General features: G+C 39.6%; 1 protein-coding gene across 1 annotated transcript; it reads left to right on the top strand.

Annotated features, from left to right (window-relative positions):
• The first annotated feature begins 8,216 nt into the window (after positions 1-8,216).
• Positions 8,217-14,939, top strand: etfa (electron transfer flavoprotein subunit alpha). The gene is made up of 12 exons (XM_035664826.1): positions 8,217-8,339; positions 9,435-9,584; positions 9,753-9,834; positions 10,078-10,160; positions 10,421-10,520; positions 10,674-10,784; positions 10,895-10,996; positions 11,205-11,273; positions 11,364-11,446; positions 12,628-12,693; positions 13,047-13,127; positions 14,472-14,939. The coding sequence occupies exons 1-12, from the start codon at positions 8,301-8,303 to the stop codon at positions 14,502-14,504; spliced, it is 999 nt and encodes a 332-aa protein (XP_035520719.1). The 5' UTR covers positions 8,217-8,300; the 3' UTR covers positions 14,505-14,939.
• The last annotated feature ends 25 nt before the right edge of the window (positions 14,940-14,964 follow it).

Genomic DNA, 14,964 nt, shown 5'->3' with positions numbered 1-14,964 from the left:
CATCACAAGCATTTGTTACATAAGCTTTTCAGCTGGTTTGTTATGCTCCACACTTCCTCATTGGCCTTAAGTCCCTGTATTTGTACAATGTGCGAATAATTTTCAATATACAGTCCTAAACATTTGTGCATGGACTGTCTTACTTATGTTTGGAATATTTTTATCACGGCCTGCATAAGAGGGTTTGATTTTTTCAGTTTTTTTACAATATTGGATGGCCCATTTTAGATAGCCTTTTTCCATTTGCAGCAGGGAGGCGTTTTTGGTTCTTATCATATTTGTTTCAAAAGAAAACTGTCCAGACTGATTTGTGTCATCTTTATATATTTTGTGATTAATAGCGCATATGAAGCCCTGACGATAAATAAAAAAAAAATACTGTAAATATGCGGCCCAAAGCACGGTTACTATTCATAATTCCCTTTACTGCCTCACACCAGACAAGAATCAACCCTTTAATTTTCATCATGGTGAAGACAGAGGAGCGGAGGAGGTGAGAGAATGAAACCAAAGCAGATTACTTGAGAACCTTTCTTTGTTAAACTTTGCTTTTGTGCTGAAACAGCAGCGTACACATTCTTTAATTTTCGGTTTCAACATTAACTTCAGATTAAATCTAATCTGTAATCAGTCATTCGATTTATTCATACGATTTCGCTCTCTCAGATGGCGGATCAAACCAATTTTTTGTTGATTTCATTTTGTCATAATATGACATATATACATATTATATATTAAAAACATTTTGGATTTTTGATTCCAGTAAATGCACCCAGCACTACTGCTGATTGTGGATTTTACATATGTTGACGGTAATGATTCAACAAAAAAAAGTAATTTTTACAGCAGGACATATTGATTTACTGAACTAACTTTAGCTTACTTTAGCCTAACTATGTGTAGGCCTTCCAACGATTTTATGAAATATATATGAAATTTAACAATTAGGCCTACTGTTTGCTGTCTTGCTGTCTTGCTTTGCGGTTTAATTTACTGATTGGAAGGGCAATCTTGGAGACAGTGGGCTGTACGTAGCACTATCTTAAGCAATGGTTGCAAGAGCCAGCGAGGCTGGTGTGTTTTGTAAGTGTCGTCCTACTTTATTTAGTGTCTGAGGAGGAAATTTTTAGATGCAGGAATCAGGAATGTTTACGTACGTGAACTTATTCTCATCTCTCTCTGAAGTTTCCGTGTATTTTAGTTATTATTTTTTTAGTATTATATTGTATTGTAATTGTTTGATGCTGTACTTTTTTCTTGGAGCGAGAGAGAACAGAGGAGCGGGGGAGAGAGAGGGAGGAGAGGGAGAAGGGGAGAGGGGAGAGGGGAGGAGAGCGGAGAGCAAGACAGAGAGAGGGAGAGAGGGGGAGAGAGGGAGAGGGGGGAGGCGTCTCGTTCTTGGTCCGTCTATCTCGCGAGAACTCTCCTCTTACAAACGTTCAGTGACCTTTGGCACAGTTTGTGTGTCTGCGGAGCACTGAGCAGCAAGCAGCCCCAGAAGGTCCCAAGATGAACAGAGCTTTAAATCAAAAGCCAGTCTGAAACAGTTGGTAAGAGTGTGGTGGTTGTTGTAACGCCGGAGGCGGCATGCAAAAAAAAAAAAACAGAACTTTGTGGGGGGGGGGGGGGGGCCAGGGGCAAAAATTGCTGGGCCCTTATTAACCCTTCTGTTCCTCCCACTCTCTGCACAATGTGTACAGGAATAGTAACTGGCCCCCAGGCTTGCTGCAGAGTAATTTTAACACAAATTAATTTAGCAATACACACTTAGTAAGTCCAATATCATCTAAAATAATGATGGTCTTAAATTACCTGAAAAACATACTTTCATCAGCTTCTTACCGTGAGCGATGAACACAATATTTGCTGCCTACGTTTAAACAGTTTTGGATAATTCACCTTACATATTTCTGTTTTACACACACACACTTGAATCAGAATCTGATTACAGTTGTGGGTTGTTTGGTAATTATCAATCAAATCAAACCACTCACACACAGTCCTGATGACCAGATTATAATTATTCAGACTCTTAAATACCTAAGGATGTTTTGAACCTTACAGCAGTCATACATATTTATAGTGAAATACTTAACATTTGCAGCAAGGTTTTCAGGGCCTTTAAAACAAGACACAGGGGTCGTCTACTGTATAAGACGAGGCCTGAAGATTAAAGGACTTATTACTTACTTTGGTGTTGTGCTTTGTGGTGCATTTCCCCAAACAAAACTGATAATCAAATTAGGACAAACCAATTAGCCCACTGTAAACCTGGGGCTTTGGGGTAATTAATACAGTAATTCAGTTCATTCTCTCGGACCAATGCCAACCGATATAAATCTGTAGAAAGTGCCAAAAAAGGGGCGGGAATGTGAGAATGTGTATATTTAAGGAGACAGACAATTCAAGTGCTTAACAAAATGGAACAGTCATTCAGTTCTCACATGGCAAGTTGTGACAGCTGTTATATTCATTGTGGTAACAAGCTGTTACAATGTCTGCTGCCGGTTTCCCACTGGAATCCTGATGGTAGACTGTCATTTTCTCCATCTGAAGATTCCTCTAGCCACAATCGTTAGAACACTTATTTATATCACGCTCGCTGGCACAGCTATCTTTATTTGACTATGCCGGAGGTCTTCCAAGTGGCTCCATTAGCAGACTCCTCATCACTGTGTTTACTTTGGTTCTGACACATATGGGGAATGCAACATTCCCTGTGCCTATTTCTCCTTCTCATGCTGGATAAATTATTCACAAGTGATCATATTCCAAAAGTATAATTATCACTGTCCGACACCAACACCTCAGCAGTTTCTTAGCAACTGCTATCGGCACATTTTCGGCTTCCACAACAGCAGTATTTTCCATCTAGTTGAAACCAGAGTCATTGCTTGTGGAATTTATGAAATAACGCCATAGGGATTGTCCTAAATAGAAATCCACACACTGTGCTTCATAATCAAAGCTGTTTTACTGTTTTAACATTAACTCCTAATCTAATGTCATAACAAACATTTCTTCAGCTCCTCAGCTCCTAAACTCCACATACACAGTGGTTGGGGAGATGAAAAACCTCTGAACTGCACTCGTCCATTATTCATCCACCCTGTAAAGCTGGCCTGAGCTTTGTATGTCAGCATGGATGGCAGACAACCACCCCAGGCCACAGGCTGAGGGAGTCAGCCTTGGTATTAGTCAGTGAGCTGGTGGCTCAGATGGCTGTGTGGATGGCAGCCAAAATAAATCGGAGGGAGGTTCAGTGAACGGAGCAGGAAAACTGTTGAGGTTTTGTTTGGGAAGGTTTCAGATCAGTGAATTGCCACTTGGAGATGTCAGCGCTGGGTCTTTTTGACCAGATAGTTCTAGGAATGAAATTCAGTACCCAAACAAGGGACTAGAACTTACTTTTTTGTCTTTGTATTCCCACTCCATCTTTAAAAAAAATTACCAAAAAAAAAGGAAAATTAGAATGAAATCAGATTAAAAGCAACAGCTCTGTTAGACTGTAATGTTTACATGCAGTGTGCCAACAAACTGCTGTGACTGTGATATTGATTCAGTGTTGAAAGGCTGTGTAAATGTTGAAAGTGTATATGTTGGCTGCAGTGATTTTATGGCCAATATGGCCGTTAATATTCCAAAATAATGTCCATTTAGAACAACTACCAGACATGTTTTAAATAGCCATATGATAGCCTTCATTCAAACAGCAATATAACACAAACAGTGTGGCCTGAATACATAGTAAGGTCGGTTAAACTCCTTGTTTAAACAGACATGTAACTGCCACTACGTCTCATTCTCTACCATGCTGTGAGACTCTTCAGCTGACACCTCTATCAGCAGCCGTCAATAGAGCCGCTCTGTGCTGCACTGAAAGCCCGCCCTGCTGCTGCACAGAGTGTTAATTCATAGTTTAATACTATTGAATGTGTCACATGTGGAAATTGCACCTAATTTGACACTGCACCTCCTTGGGTCCGTAGAAATACAATCTATGCTGGCAGAAGCCCTGGTCGGCTGATAAATAAGAGATTGCAGTATAGAAGGAATTAGGTCATTTAGAAGTGTCACTGTTACATATAGGTAGTAATTCTTCATGTAATTCTATCACAAAGTAATTAAAGAGATTCTGATCAATTCTTTTGTATATGTTATATGTATATAAAAAACAAAACATAAATGCATCATGGCTGATTTATCATTATCAGATTCTGAAATATCGTTATCAGTACTGTCAGGGTCTAGAAACAATTAGCAAATAATTAAGTTTCAATAACATTAAACAGCTTCTTGAGGACAAAAAAACTGCGCAGAAACCAAAGCTGCAACCCAGATGCTGTGGTGAAAATGCAGGCACAGACATACATAAAGTTTCCTGCAGTCAAAAAGGAAAAATGCTCCTGTGATTCCTAGAGAGTTAAGGTGATCGCACATTACAATACACTTGGGTGATCATTTTGGCTGCCCTACAGGGAGACGGTGAATGGGCGGTGATGTGTTCTAAATTTAACAGTTAGCAATCTGTGTCTGGAGGAGGCCATTTATCGCACCCAATGACTTTAACACGGTTGTCGCAGCATGGACATGTGCTTGACTGAAATCCAGATTGAGTGGAAGCAACTTTCTTCCTTTCCTCACAGCCTGAAATCTAGTGTCTAGTTGCTATTTGGAGCGTTCAAATAGGAGGCGAAGACTCAATTCACACAACAGCTAATCTCCTGTTTCTGTGTCTCTTTCACGTCGGATATTAGAGCTGAAGTTGAAGGTCTGCTCAGTCCTCTGTTTTCTTATCAGTATACCATGGGAACTTGGTGCACTTATACTGACATTTAAAGAATCCCCTCACTCTGATACAGTGTGATACCAGTTCATCTCCTTCTGGTTAAATTGCTTTTTCGCAATCTGATGCAAAGCTGTATGGCATGTTGACTGATTTCCTGTTAAACTCCTCACTGCCAGTCCTGTTTACACAAAAGAAGAAGTCTAACAGATTTGGGGCGCAGCAGGCCTGTAAAAAAGCTGTTCAAACTAAAATCTTTATTGTTTTACCTGCATATGTCTGATTTTTAATTTGACATTGAAATTTACATTTCAATTCCATTTTGCTACAATAGCTCTTGTCAAACAAGTAAAATATTGTGTATTCAAATGCAGTGGCTTACTGAAATTCCTCACAAATGATCTTTAGCCCTCATCATAAAAAAAAAAGCCCCCAGGTCAGAGTCAAATCGGTGCTCACTCCCGCGAGGAAGTTCACTATGTGCGGTCTGATCAAATTCAAGGGTGCGCTGATGCCTCGGAGACACCCGAATGATATAGCTGGTTACATAAACCGATCAGCCATAATCAAGATGACAACCTGCAGGGATATGCATTTCTTAACAGACAGAGAGCTGCAATGGTCGAGAGTTCAAGATTAAATGAAAAGAGAGGGACTAGTGTCTTTTTTTGGTGTGTTTGCAAAATTAGGAAGTGTTTGATTTTCATCAGCAGTAACTAGACACAACTCCTGCACAGCTAAAAGCAAACATGAAACACATATCAAAAAGTACCAACAGGGATGCAGGATGGAAACTCAACTTCAAACCACAGAGAATTCAGTTAGAAGCTACAAAAGTACTAAGAGTTGAACACTCAGAGAATAGAGATAGATTAGACAGATAGAAATACAACAGCTGAAGAGTGACAGGAAAGGTGGGAGAGAGAGAGAGGAAAGGCTCACAGGTTGAATCCAAACCCTTGGCCACTGCAGCAAGGACTCGATACATGGGGAGCCAGCTCTACCAGGTGCGCTATCAGGACGACCCAACCTTCAGACTTTTAAAAACATCTGTTCTTAAGTTGAGTCAGGCACACAGCTGTTTTTATTGAGGGGGAGAAGGGTGTCGTGACAGGTTTGCTACAGACGGAGAGACGTCACCACAGCCTCCTCGGATGGCTTTGGCTGTACTCCAGAGGAGCTGTTCAAATTGCTGATGGAAAAGCCCTTTAAGGGAGTTAGGGTTAGCCAGCACTGCTCAAGACCACACAAGCAGTAGTTGGGGAGCTAGGGAAGAGTATTACTGTCTCACTTTTCAACAAGTCTGAGAATAAAAACCTTATCGCATTTCTCACAACCCTACTTCTTTGATATTTAAGTTGCTGCTGGTTTTTGAGTGCTCGCTTTTTATTCAGCACTTCACAGTAGAGAGGGGAAAGCAACAGATGACAAAAGTTCCAGGCCAGATCAAAAGCAAGGACACAGTTGAATGGTATGCACCTTTGTCACTTTTGTCACCAGAATACGATGACACTATAAATAAACCTGAATTTTTCTCAGTGTTCAAAGGACAGAACAAGGTGTATGGGGGTGTAATGTGTAATGGGAACTGACGTTATCTCTGGCGCCTTCTTGCCTGTTCAGTGTGTTGTCTCCAAAGACGCCACATTTTAAGATGCTAATTAGTAATTGATCTAGATGATTTAGCACAACTCAGACTGTTTCTCTCAGTAAATGGGATTCTCCTGAGAAACTTCTTCAGTGTTTAATTGAAAGCTGTGTAATTAACGTGTAATTACTTTTCAAACTCGTAACAGAAAGAAGCTAATGTACCGAACACAAGTACCAGTCAGAGTAGCTTTGCTATTTCACTCCAATCTAGGAATGTTTCAATACAAAAAGGGCATTTTCATATACTTAAGACCCATTTTAGAGTAGATTCCCAGAAAATACATCATCAATAATATACAGTATAAACAGATGAATGGCCAGATGGTGTTGTCGCTTCACAGTTTGCATCTCTTACTGTTCATACTATTACCAACTGCATGGGTCTCATTTGTTCCATAGGCTTTACTCATCACAAGCATTTGTTACATAAGCTTTCAGCTGGGTTTGTTATGCTCCACACTCTCCAGTTGGCATTAAAGTCCCTGTATTTGTACAAGGTGGAATAATTTCAATATACAGCTCCTAAACATTGTGCATGACTGTTTAAGTTTGGAATCATGTTGTAGCAACGCCTGCATCAAGAGCGGTTTTGATTTTTCAGGGTGTTTACCAACATTTATGGCCATTTTAGATAGCCTTTTTCCATTTGCAGAGGAGGGTTTTGGTTCTTAATCATATTTGTTTCAAAAGAAAACTGTCCAGACTATTTGTGTCATCTTCATATATTTTGTGATTAATAGCGATATGAAGCCCTGACGATAAATAAAAAAAAAATACTGTAAATATGCAGGACCCAAAGACGGATTACTATTCATAATTCCTTTACTGTCACACAGACAAGAATCAACCCTTAATATTCAATCATGTGAAAGACAGAGAGGGAAGGAGTGAGAGAATGAAACCAAAGCAGATACTTGAGAACCTTTCTTTGTTTAAACTTTGCTTTTGTGAAACAGCAGGTACACATCTTTAATTTCGGTTCAACATTAACTTCAGATAAATCTAATCTGTAAATCAGTCATTCAGATTTATTCATACGATTTGCTTCTCAGATGCGACAAAGCAATTTTTTGTTGATTTTCATTTGTCATAATATGACATAATATACATATATATATTAAAAAAACATTTTAGGATTTTGATTCCAGTAAATGCACCCAGCACCTACTGTGATGTGGGATTTACATATGTTGAGGTAATGATTCAACAAAAAAAAGTAATTTTACACAGGACATATTGATTTACTAACTAACTTTACTACTTTACTAACTATGTGTAGGCCTTCCAACATTTATGAAATAAATATGAAATTTAACAATAGGCCTATTGTTTGTGTCTGTACTTGTTTGCGGGTTAATTATACTGATTGGAAAGACAATCTGAGACAGTGGCTGTAACAGTAGCACTATCATTAAGACAATAGGTTGAAGAGCAGCGAGGCCTGTGTGTTGTAAGTGTCGTCCTACTTTATTTAGTGTCTGAGGGAGGAAATTGTTTAGATGCAGGAATCAGGAATGTTTACGTACGTGAACTTATTCTCATCTCTCTTCTGAAGTTTCCGTGTATTTTAGTATTATTTTTTAGTATTATATTGTATTGTAATTGTTTGATCTGTACTTTTCTTGGAGCGAGAGAGGGAGAGAGAGAGGGAAGAGGGAAAGGGGAGAGAGGGGGAAGAGGGGAGAGAGAGGAGGAGAGAGACAGAGAGAGAGGAGGAGAGAGAGGGGGAGAGAGGGAGAGGGGGGAGGTCTCGTTCTTGGTCGGTCTATCTCGCGAGAACTCCTCCTCACAAACGTCAGATGACCTTTGGCACAGTTGTGTGTCTGCAGCAGCACTGAGCAGCAAGCAGCCAGAAGGGTCCAAGATGAACAGAGCTTTAAACAAAAGCAGTCTGAAACAGTTGGTAAGAGTGTGTGGTTGTAACGCCACAGCATGCACAGACTTTGTGTTGTTGTGTTGTTGTTGTGTTGACTCACAGGCAGACTGAGAACACGACACAGAAGCAGTTCAGCTCACCTGTCTTTTGCAGCAGCTGTTAGCTTGCTTGCTAACTAACGTAGCCGTGATGTAACGTTAACGCGTGCTCGTCTGATAAGATCACTATTTTGAATTTGCGTGTGACAGCGTTTATTGACGTATTCTGACCTTAGCTTGATATATAAATCGTAATATAGCAAGAACATAAGTGAACAGTTGCTGTTTTTGAGCTAGTGCTAGCTGCTGTTAGCATAGCTAGGGCTAGCGGTTATGAAACCTCGTAAAGTTGAACAACAGTTTATGAAACTGCTAAATTGTCATTAACGCAGCAGGTGTTCGTTACCAAAGAGTTACATATAAAGCAATGCATCTCCTGTGAGACGTGTCGAAGGTTAAGACCAACAAATAGCATGTGGTATTTCACTTGTTGTTGTTAATGTGAATGACCTTTAGGAGCTGATAGCGTTCAGTCGTGTCCAGATGAGGCTGGTATCACCCTGTTTAACTCCTACAGATGCTGCTCAGTAGATTGTTTGCTTTCAGTACAGATTATTCGACATCACACACCCACATTCGTGTGCAATAGTGAAACCTGTTTCCTTTTATATTGAGGTTTATATTGTGTATTAATGCTGTTGTTTGTTATTAATCTAGTTGTTTATATTGTTTCTTGTTTTTTACTTCTTATTTCTTGTCTATATCATGCTGTTATAATTAGATAGTAGATCATTATATTTCTTGTCTTGTCTTATGTGCATGTGTAGTAATAAACTAATAAACAGATAACTCCTAGAGCTGAATATTACAATACAAACAGAATAATATCTTATACATTCTTGATTACATGTCAACTTAGGGATCAAGCATTGCCAGCAGAAATCGAAATCTTTCTCAGCAAATCTGATTAAGTTGGTAGCTCAAAAATGTTTTATCAAGACTAAGAAAAACATGTTTTCAGTGGTATTCATTGAAGAGAGCTCGTCTTCTCCATTTTAATCTATTCAAATGACTTCTCCAACAGACTGGTCTCCTCCAAAGGTTCCAAAGCACCTTGGTAGTTGCAGAGCACAACAATGACAAGCTGACCCCTATTACACTCAGTGCCATCACTGCTGCCAGTAAGCTGGGTGGAGACGTGTCTTGTCTGGTTGCTGGAACAAACTGTGCAAAGGTAGGCAAAGCTTTTTACGTTGGTTTGCTTACACCAAATGTGTTGCATTTGGGATAGAATTTCGATGTTTATTTGGCAGTATCATACTGCAATAACATATGGATAAGCAAAAACACTGGGTAGATAAGAATGTCGTATAGTGCATCAGATTGTTTTCTGTCGCCTCAGGTTGTGGAACAAATCAGCAAAGTCCAAGGTGTGAAGAAGGTTCTGGTTGCCCAACATGATTCCTACAAAGGTTTCCTGCCAGGTATGAAACACGAAGGAAACCCGATAACCTGCTTCATACATGCACAGACCCTCATATTCACAGCTGGATGATGTAGTGCTTGACTTCCACCCGGTGCATCTTTGGCAGTAGCAACTGGGCAGATTGGTTTTCATTTGATTTCCCTGCTCTTATGTTTAAGCTGGCTAGACGTGGCACAGCCTAGACAGGCCTATACCTACCTGATTTTGTTTCGGCTTTCTGATTCTATTTTCTCTTCCTCAGAGGAGTTGACTCCACTTATCCTGGCAACACAAAAGCAATTCAGTTTCACCCACATCTGTGCTGGTGCGTCTGCCTTCGGAAAAGTAAGTTATGAACAAGAGCAGTGCCTGTATAATTGTTATTTATATATTTTGAATTGTATTCATTTTCTAATTGTCGAGTGAAGATGAGTTTCTATTCTACCATCTGTTCTAGAAAGTCGGACCCTCTAGCTTCAAATATTTTGAATTTGACAAAATATCCAACAATTTACAAAACTCGTACTTACTTGTACTCATGACCTCTGCCTCTTTCTCCTCTTGATTTGATCAGTGCATATTTCCCTTATTATTTTCCTCTGCAGAACCTGCTTCCCAGAGTGGCTGCCAAGTTGGATGTTGCTCCAGTTTCAGATATTATTGAGATTAAGTCTCCAGACACTTTTGTCAGAACCATTTATGCTGGTAAGCCCTTTTATCATCGTAAACAAAAAACCCAATGTTCTCCTAAACTAGTATTGACATGCTCCAGAAGAAGTGACACAATGTTACTCAAGTTTTCGTTGATTTCTCAGTACTTTTCAAATATTGCATGTTAATAATATTTTTATCATACAGGAAATGCTCTGAGCACTGTGAAATGTAATGAAGCGATCAAGGTCTTCACAGTCAGAGGGACATCCTTTGAGGCAGCTACAACAGAGGGAGGAAGTGCTGCATCAGAAGATGGTAAAGTGGCTTATAGATTCATCCAGAAAGCCCTGATAGAGTGCATGCCAAGATATCTTTACAAATATATTTTTGATACAATGTTCCTCCTCGCCATTTGTTGACTGCAGTTGCTTCTTCTTCTGCCACTGGAATTTCTGAGTGGTTGGAACAGAATCTGACAAAGAGCGACCGTCCAGAGCTGACCGGCGCTAAGGTTGTGGTGTCAGGAGGTGTGAAATCTTTTTGTCTTCTGAGTAACAAATTATGGTCAATTTAATGTCACCATTTGTTTGCAAAGCCACATTCTGTGTGGTTGTGTCAAAGGCATGCTCAACTACAGGTTGGATTCATTCTTGTATTGTTGGAAGTGTTAATCTAAATTTGCAATATCATCACATTTTGTTGATTAGAAGTTTTTTTTTTGTTTTCTTTTCCTAGGAAGGGGCTTGAAGAGTGGAGATAACTTCAAGCTGCTTTATGACCTTGCTGACAAACTGAATGCTGCAGGTAGAATGGGATTATCACTTTATTCTAATAATAACCCAGTCATTAGTTTTACTAAAGTAGTATTTAAATTGCATAATATCCTTTTTCTAGTTGGTGCATCCAGAGCTGCAGTGGATGCTGGGTATGTCCCGAATGACATGCAGGTTGGACAGACAGGCAAGATTGTAGCCCCGGTAAGTTATTCCGTTTCTGAAATTGTTATACGGATGTACTTCATCTTGTACAGCAAATCAAGACAATAATCAATGGAACATTTTTAAATGGCAAAATGTGAACAGTTACATTTAAAGAAAATGGTTTTAAGGCAGGGAGCGCAACTCAGTTCCAGTATCAGAGTGGACAACTCTGTTGCTTTTGACAAATGCCTGTTTGCCTTTACATAGAATGCCTGCCGTCCAGTGTGATCAGAGTGGCTGCTCTACCCTTTTAAAAAGGTTAACTTCCCATTATGTGATTCAGCCGGGTTACCCCAGCTGTGATTATCCACACATTAGGCCCTGCAAAATGTACTGGATGGCACATTTAGGGGCCTAAATGATTTAGCTGATCCATTAAAGCAGAGTGCAGTGGATGTCTGGTCAGAGCCTCAGGCCAGGGCAGACTGTCCAAATTGGATTTTCCAAATGTTATGACAAGCTTGTTGAATTTGTCTAAGTTAATTAAGTATAATTTAAACCTTTATTTTTTTCATCCTACCAATCTAAAAATGTTTAGTGTATTCAGTAAAATAAAGCATTCGTTCATTTTATTTACATGTAAAATAATCTCTGCTGATTAAAGTACAATTTATCATCATCATCATTCAAGTCAAGTGTCTTTGAACAGTGGTTTGTTTCTGAGTGTAAAGTTGTGGTCAGACACTGGATGAACCACACAAATGTACATTTTGTTTGTTTTAGTTAAAAAAATTAAGATTCAGTTGGAATGGCCAAATTATCTCATGGGAATAAGTTGCACTTCATAAACTGATCATACAAGAATAGAAACCTGCAGATTCTGTTGTTGTGTCATTGTTGTGTTAGTGGAAAGGGTTGCTTTATGCATTTTCTAATGTTATGAAGCACTGTTGTGTTGACAGATTGCTGCTCTGCTCCTCTGAGGCTTTAGGTGCAACATTAAATAAGCAGTGAAACATTCACTCATTAAGTGTGGCAGAGATGGTTTTCCCAGCGGGTTTTGGGACGGCTGACCCTTTGCACACTTGCCCCAGCACCCTCTGATAGATTACACACCCGTGGTCATTACACCATCAGTCAACACTGCTGTTCCGTACGTGTACCTTTTCCAGAGAGACTACATCTCATGTCTACAAGCGAGTAACACTTGTCTGGTTGTCTTATGTTCTTGTCCACAGGAATTGTACATTGCTGTTGGTATCTCCGGAGCTATTCAACACCTGGCTGGAATGAAAGATAGCAAGGTAAAGTCACTGGAGCCACATGCAATGTTCCACCATGCATCCATGCAATGACAGAATTTGTAAAAACAGTTTCCTTGCTTCAAAGAAATTGGTACCACGTCAAATAAAATGTGAAGTTGCATGCCAGTGTCTGCACGCACTCATCTTATGCACACAATGAGACACCCACAAACGTAACACTGGTTGTCACACCCTTTGCTATGTTGTTTAGATGTTGCCATAAACATCACATTTCTGTGACATTCTGCAATTGAGTCTAAATTCCATTTTTATTCATTGAAAGATCAGATTATTTCTGTGCTTTTGGCTAAGCAGAAGACATAGACAGTTTGTAACATTCTTTATTTATTTAGATTATTGTCGCAATCAACAAGGACCCAGAGGCTCCCATTTTCCAGGTGGCTGACTATGGCTTGGTTGCTGATCTTTTCAAGGTAAGTGTTTGGGATTGATAGTGCTGCATTTATGTCACTTTGATCTTGCAAGCAGTGAGGCAAAGGCACCTTCTGCCAGGACTTACTTGTATGTTTTGATAGCTAAGAGTGTAGAGTGACAGTCAGAATTTAACATTTGCTTTCTCACTGATAAATTTTGCACGATCCCTTATTCTACCTAATGGAAATGTGCAACTGTTGAATTATTAAGTCGTTGAATTAATCAGAAGACAGTTGTAGCTGAGTGTGCCGTTCCGAGAGAAACACTTTAGCATCCCAAGAAAAAGTGATCCAGAGTTACTTAAAAGGTGGCTTGAGTTCTGTTTTCAGTTTCTACATGCCAGGCCTTTTACACGCTTAATTGCCATCTTGTATCTAGCTGGTACTTAGGGATAGTGAGCCAGGAGTGTTGGCACGGCTAACACTGGAGTGGAGCACCGCTTGTGAAAGGCTAGTAGGTTATATTTTCATGTGTGTCCTGTTGGTCATGTTTTATTTAGCCCCTTCAGTAGTGTATGAGCAGCCCAGGTGTCCTGACAAACTCTGTTTAAGTGATCAGTAATAATAGCTAGTGGCAGTAGAGTTGTGACCTACTGGGTGAGATCACCTTACATGTGATCACTCCTCATATAGCTGATTAAAATGGATGGGCTTTCTACTTTTCCCCCCAAACGGACAGTTGATACCTTGGACCAACTCAGGCAGTGAATGATGATTCTGTTCTGAAGTTGCTCGACTCACAAGGAGAGCCATTTGAATAATTTTCTACTCATATTTACCATAAAAGGTTTTCGAATTTGTCTTCTTTTAAACCTGTGTTACTGGGGTTATCAGCCTGTTTATTATGGGCCAGATGCCTCCCTTGTAGAATCTCGCTCTGCATTTGTCAACCTTGCAAACACTGTGATAAATGTTTGTATGCCTGCAGCCTGTCTTGATTAATCTCAGGTGAAAGTCAGTGTGTGCTCATTTATATCGTAAGCACCAGCATGCATGATGGTTTGTGTAATAAACTCATAAATCTTTTTAAATGGAATTTGCTGGGGATGGAAATGACAGGTGTTGGCGAGCATTTATCCCCACAGATAAAGCCTGGAAATGTTTCAAGCGGTCTCAGCAGTTATTAATGCAGAATAGAAATCGCTTGAAAATTTTCCAGTGCATTGAAGTTTAGTTAACAAGTGATTAATTCAAAAGTGCACTGGAGCACCTACAAACATGTAGTTAAAGTTTTCAGGACTGGAACAAACCAAACCAGTAAAGTGTTCGGTCCTGCCATAATGCCACTGAAAAATATTGTTTGAATACTATATTAAGTCTCTCTCTGCACTGTTTTCTCTTCAGGCTGTTCCTGAAATGACTGCAGCGCTGAAGTAAGGAGAAACAAAGTCCCAATAAATGTCTATCACACAGCTGGAACTTGCAGTCAGAAGACTTCAGGAACAGGAACACGTAGCCCACAGCCTTAATACATTTCTGAAGTGTTTGTGTGGAGAAATAATTTCCAACATCTTCTCTCTGACTGGAAACAGAACACTATCAATCTAGAAATAAATGCCAGTTTTTATAAATACAAGCATTAAATATCAATGAATAGGGTTGTACTTACCATGGGGGGTGGTACGTTGTGCCTCTAATAGTACTGTTTGTAATTTGTATTTAATTTTCTGGTACAGTAAAGGACATCTTTGGGAATGCCTGACTTTAGACGTGTGACTGTGGTTGACTGTAGGATGTAGCTCTTCATGCTATTTAGAGGGGGTACTTAATGAAATGCTCTTGGAAAATAATGTATTAAAATGACAACTACTAGTTTTGCCATGTTTTACCTTTATTG

This window comes from Morone saxatilis, unplaced genomic scaffold (assembly GCF_004916995.1).
Source record: "Morone saxatilis isolate NCDOM2014 unplaced genomic scaffold, NCSU_SB_2.0 Contig2, whole genome shotgun sequence".
Classification (NCBI taxonomy): domain Eukaryota; kingdom Metazoa; phylum Chordata; class Actinopteri; family Moronidae; genus Morone; species Morone saxatilis.
Note: the sequence above shows the minus strand (reverse complement) of the source record. Positions and strands in the feature narration are given on the sequence as shown.

Excerpts from the sequence above, each read along its gene's own strand:
- etfa (XM_035664826.1), top strand. The coding sequence starts at position 8,301 with ATGAACAGAGCTTTAAACAAAAGCAGTCTGAAACAGTTG. Across the intron at positions 8,340-9,434 it reads AAAGCAGTCTGAAACAGTTG|ACTGGTCTCCTCCAAAGGTT; the intron begins GTAAGAGTGTGT and ends CTTCTCCAACAG. Across the intron at positions 11,274-11,363 it reads TGACAAACTGAATGCTGCAG|TTGGTGCATCCAGAGCTGCA; the intron begins GTAGAATGGGAT and ends TCCTTTTTCTAG.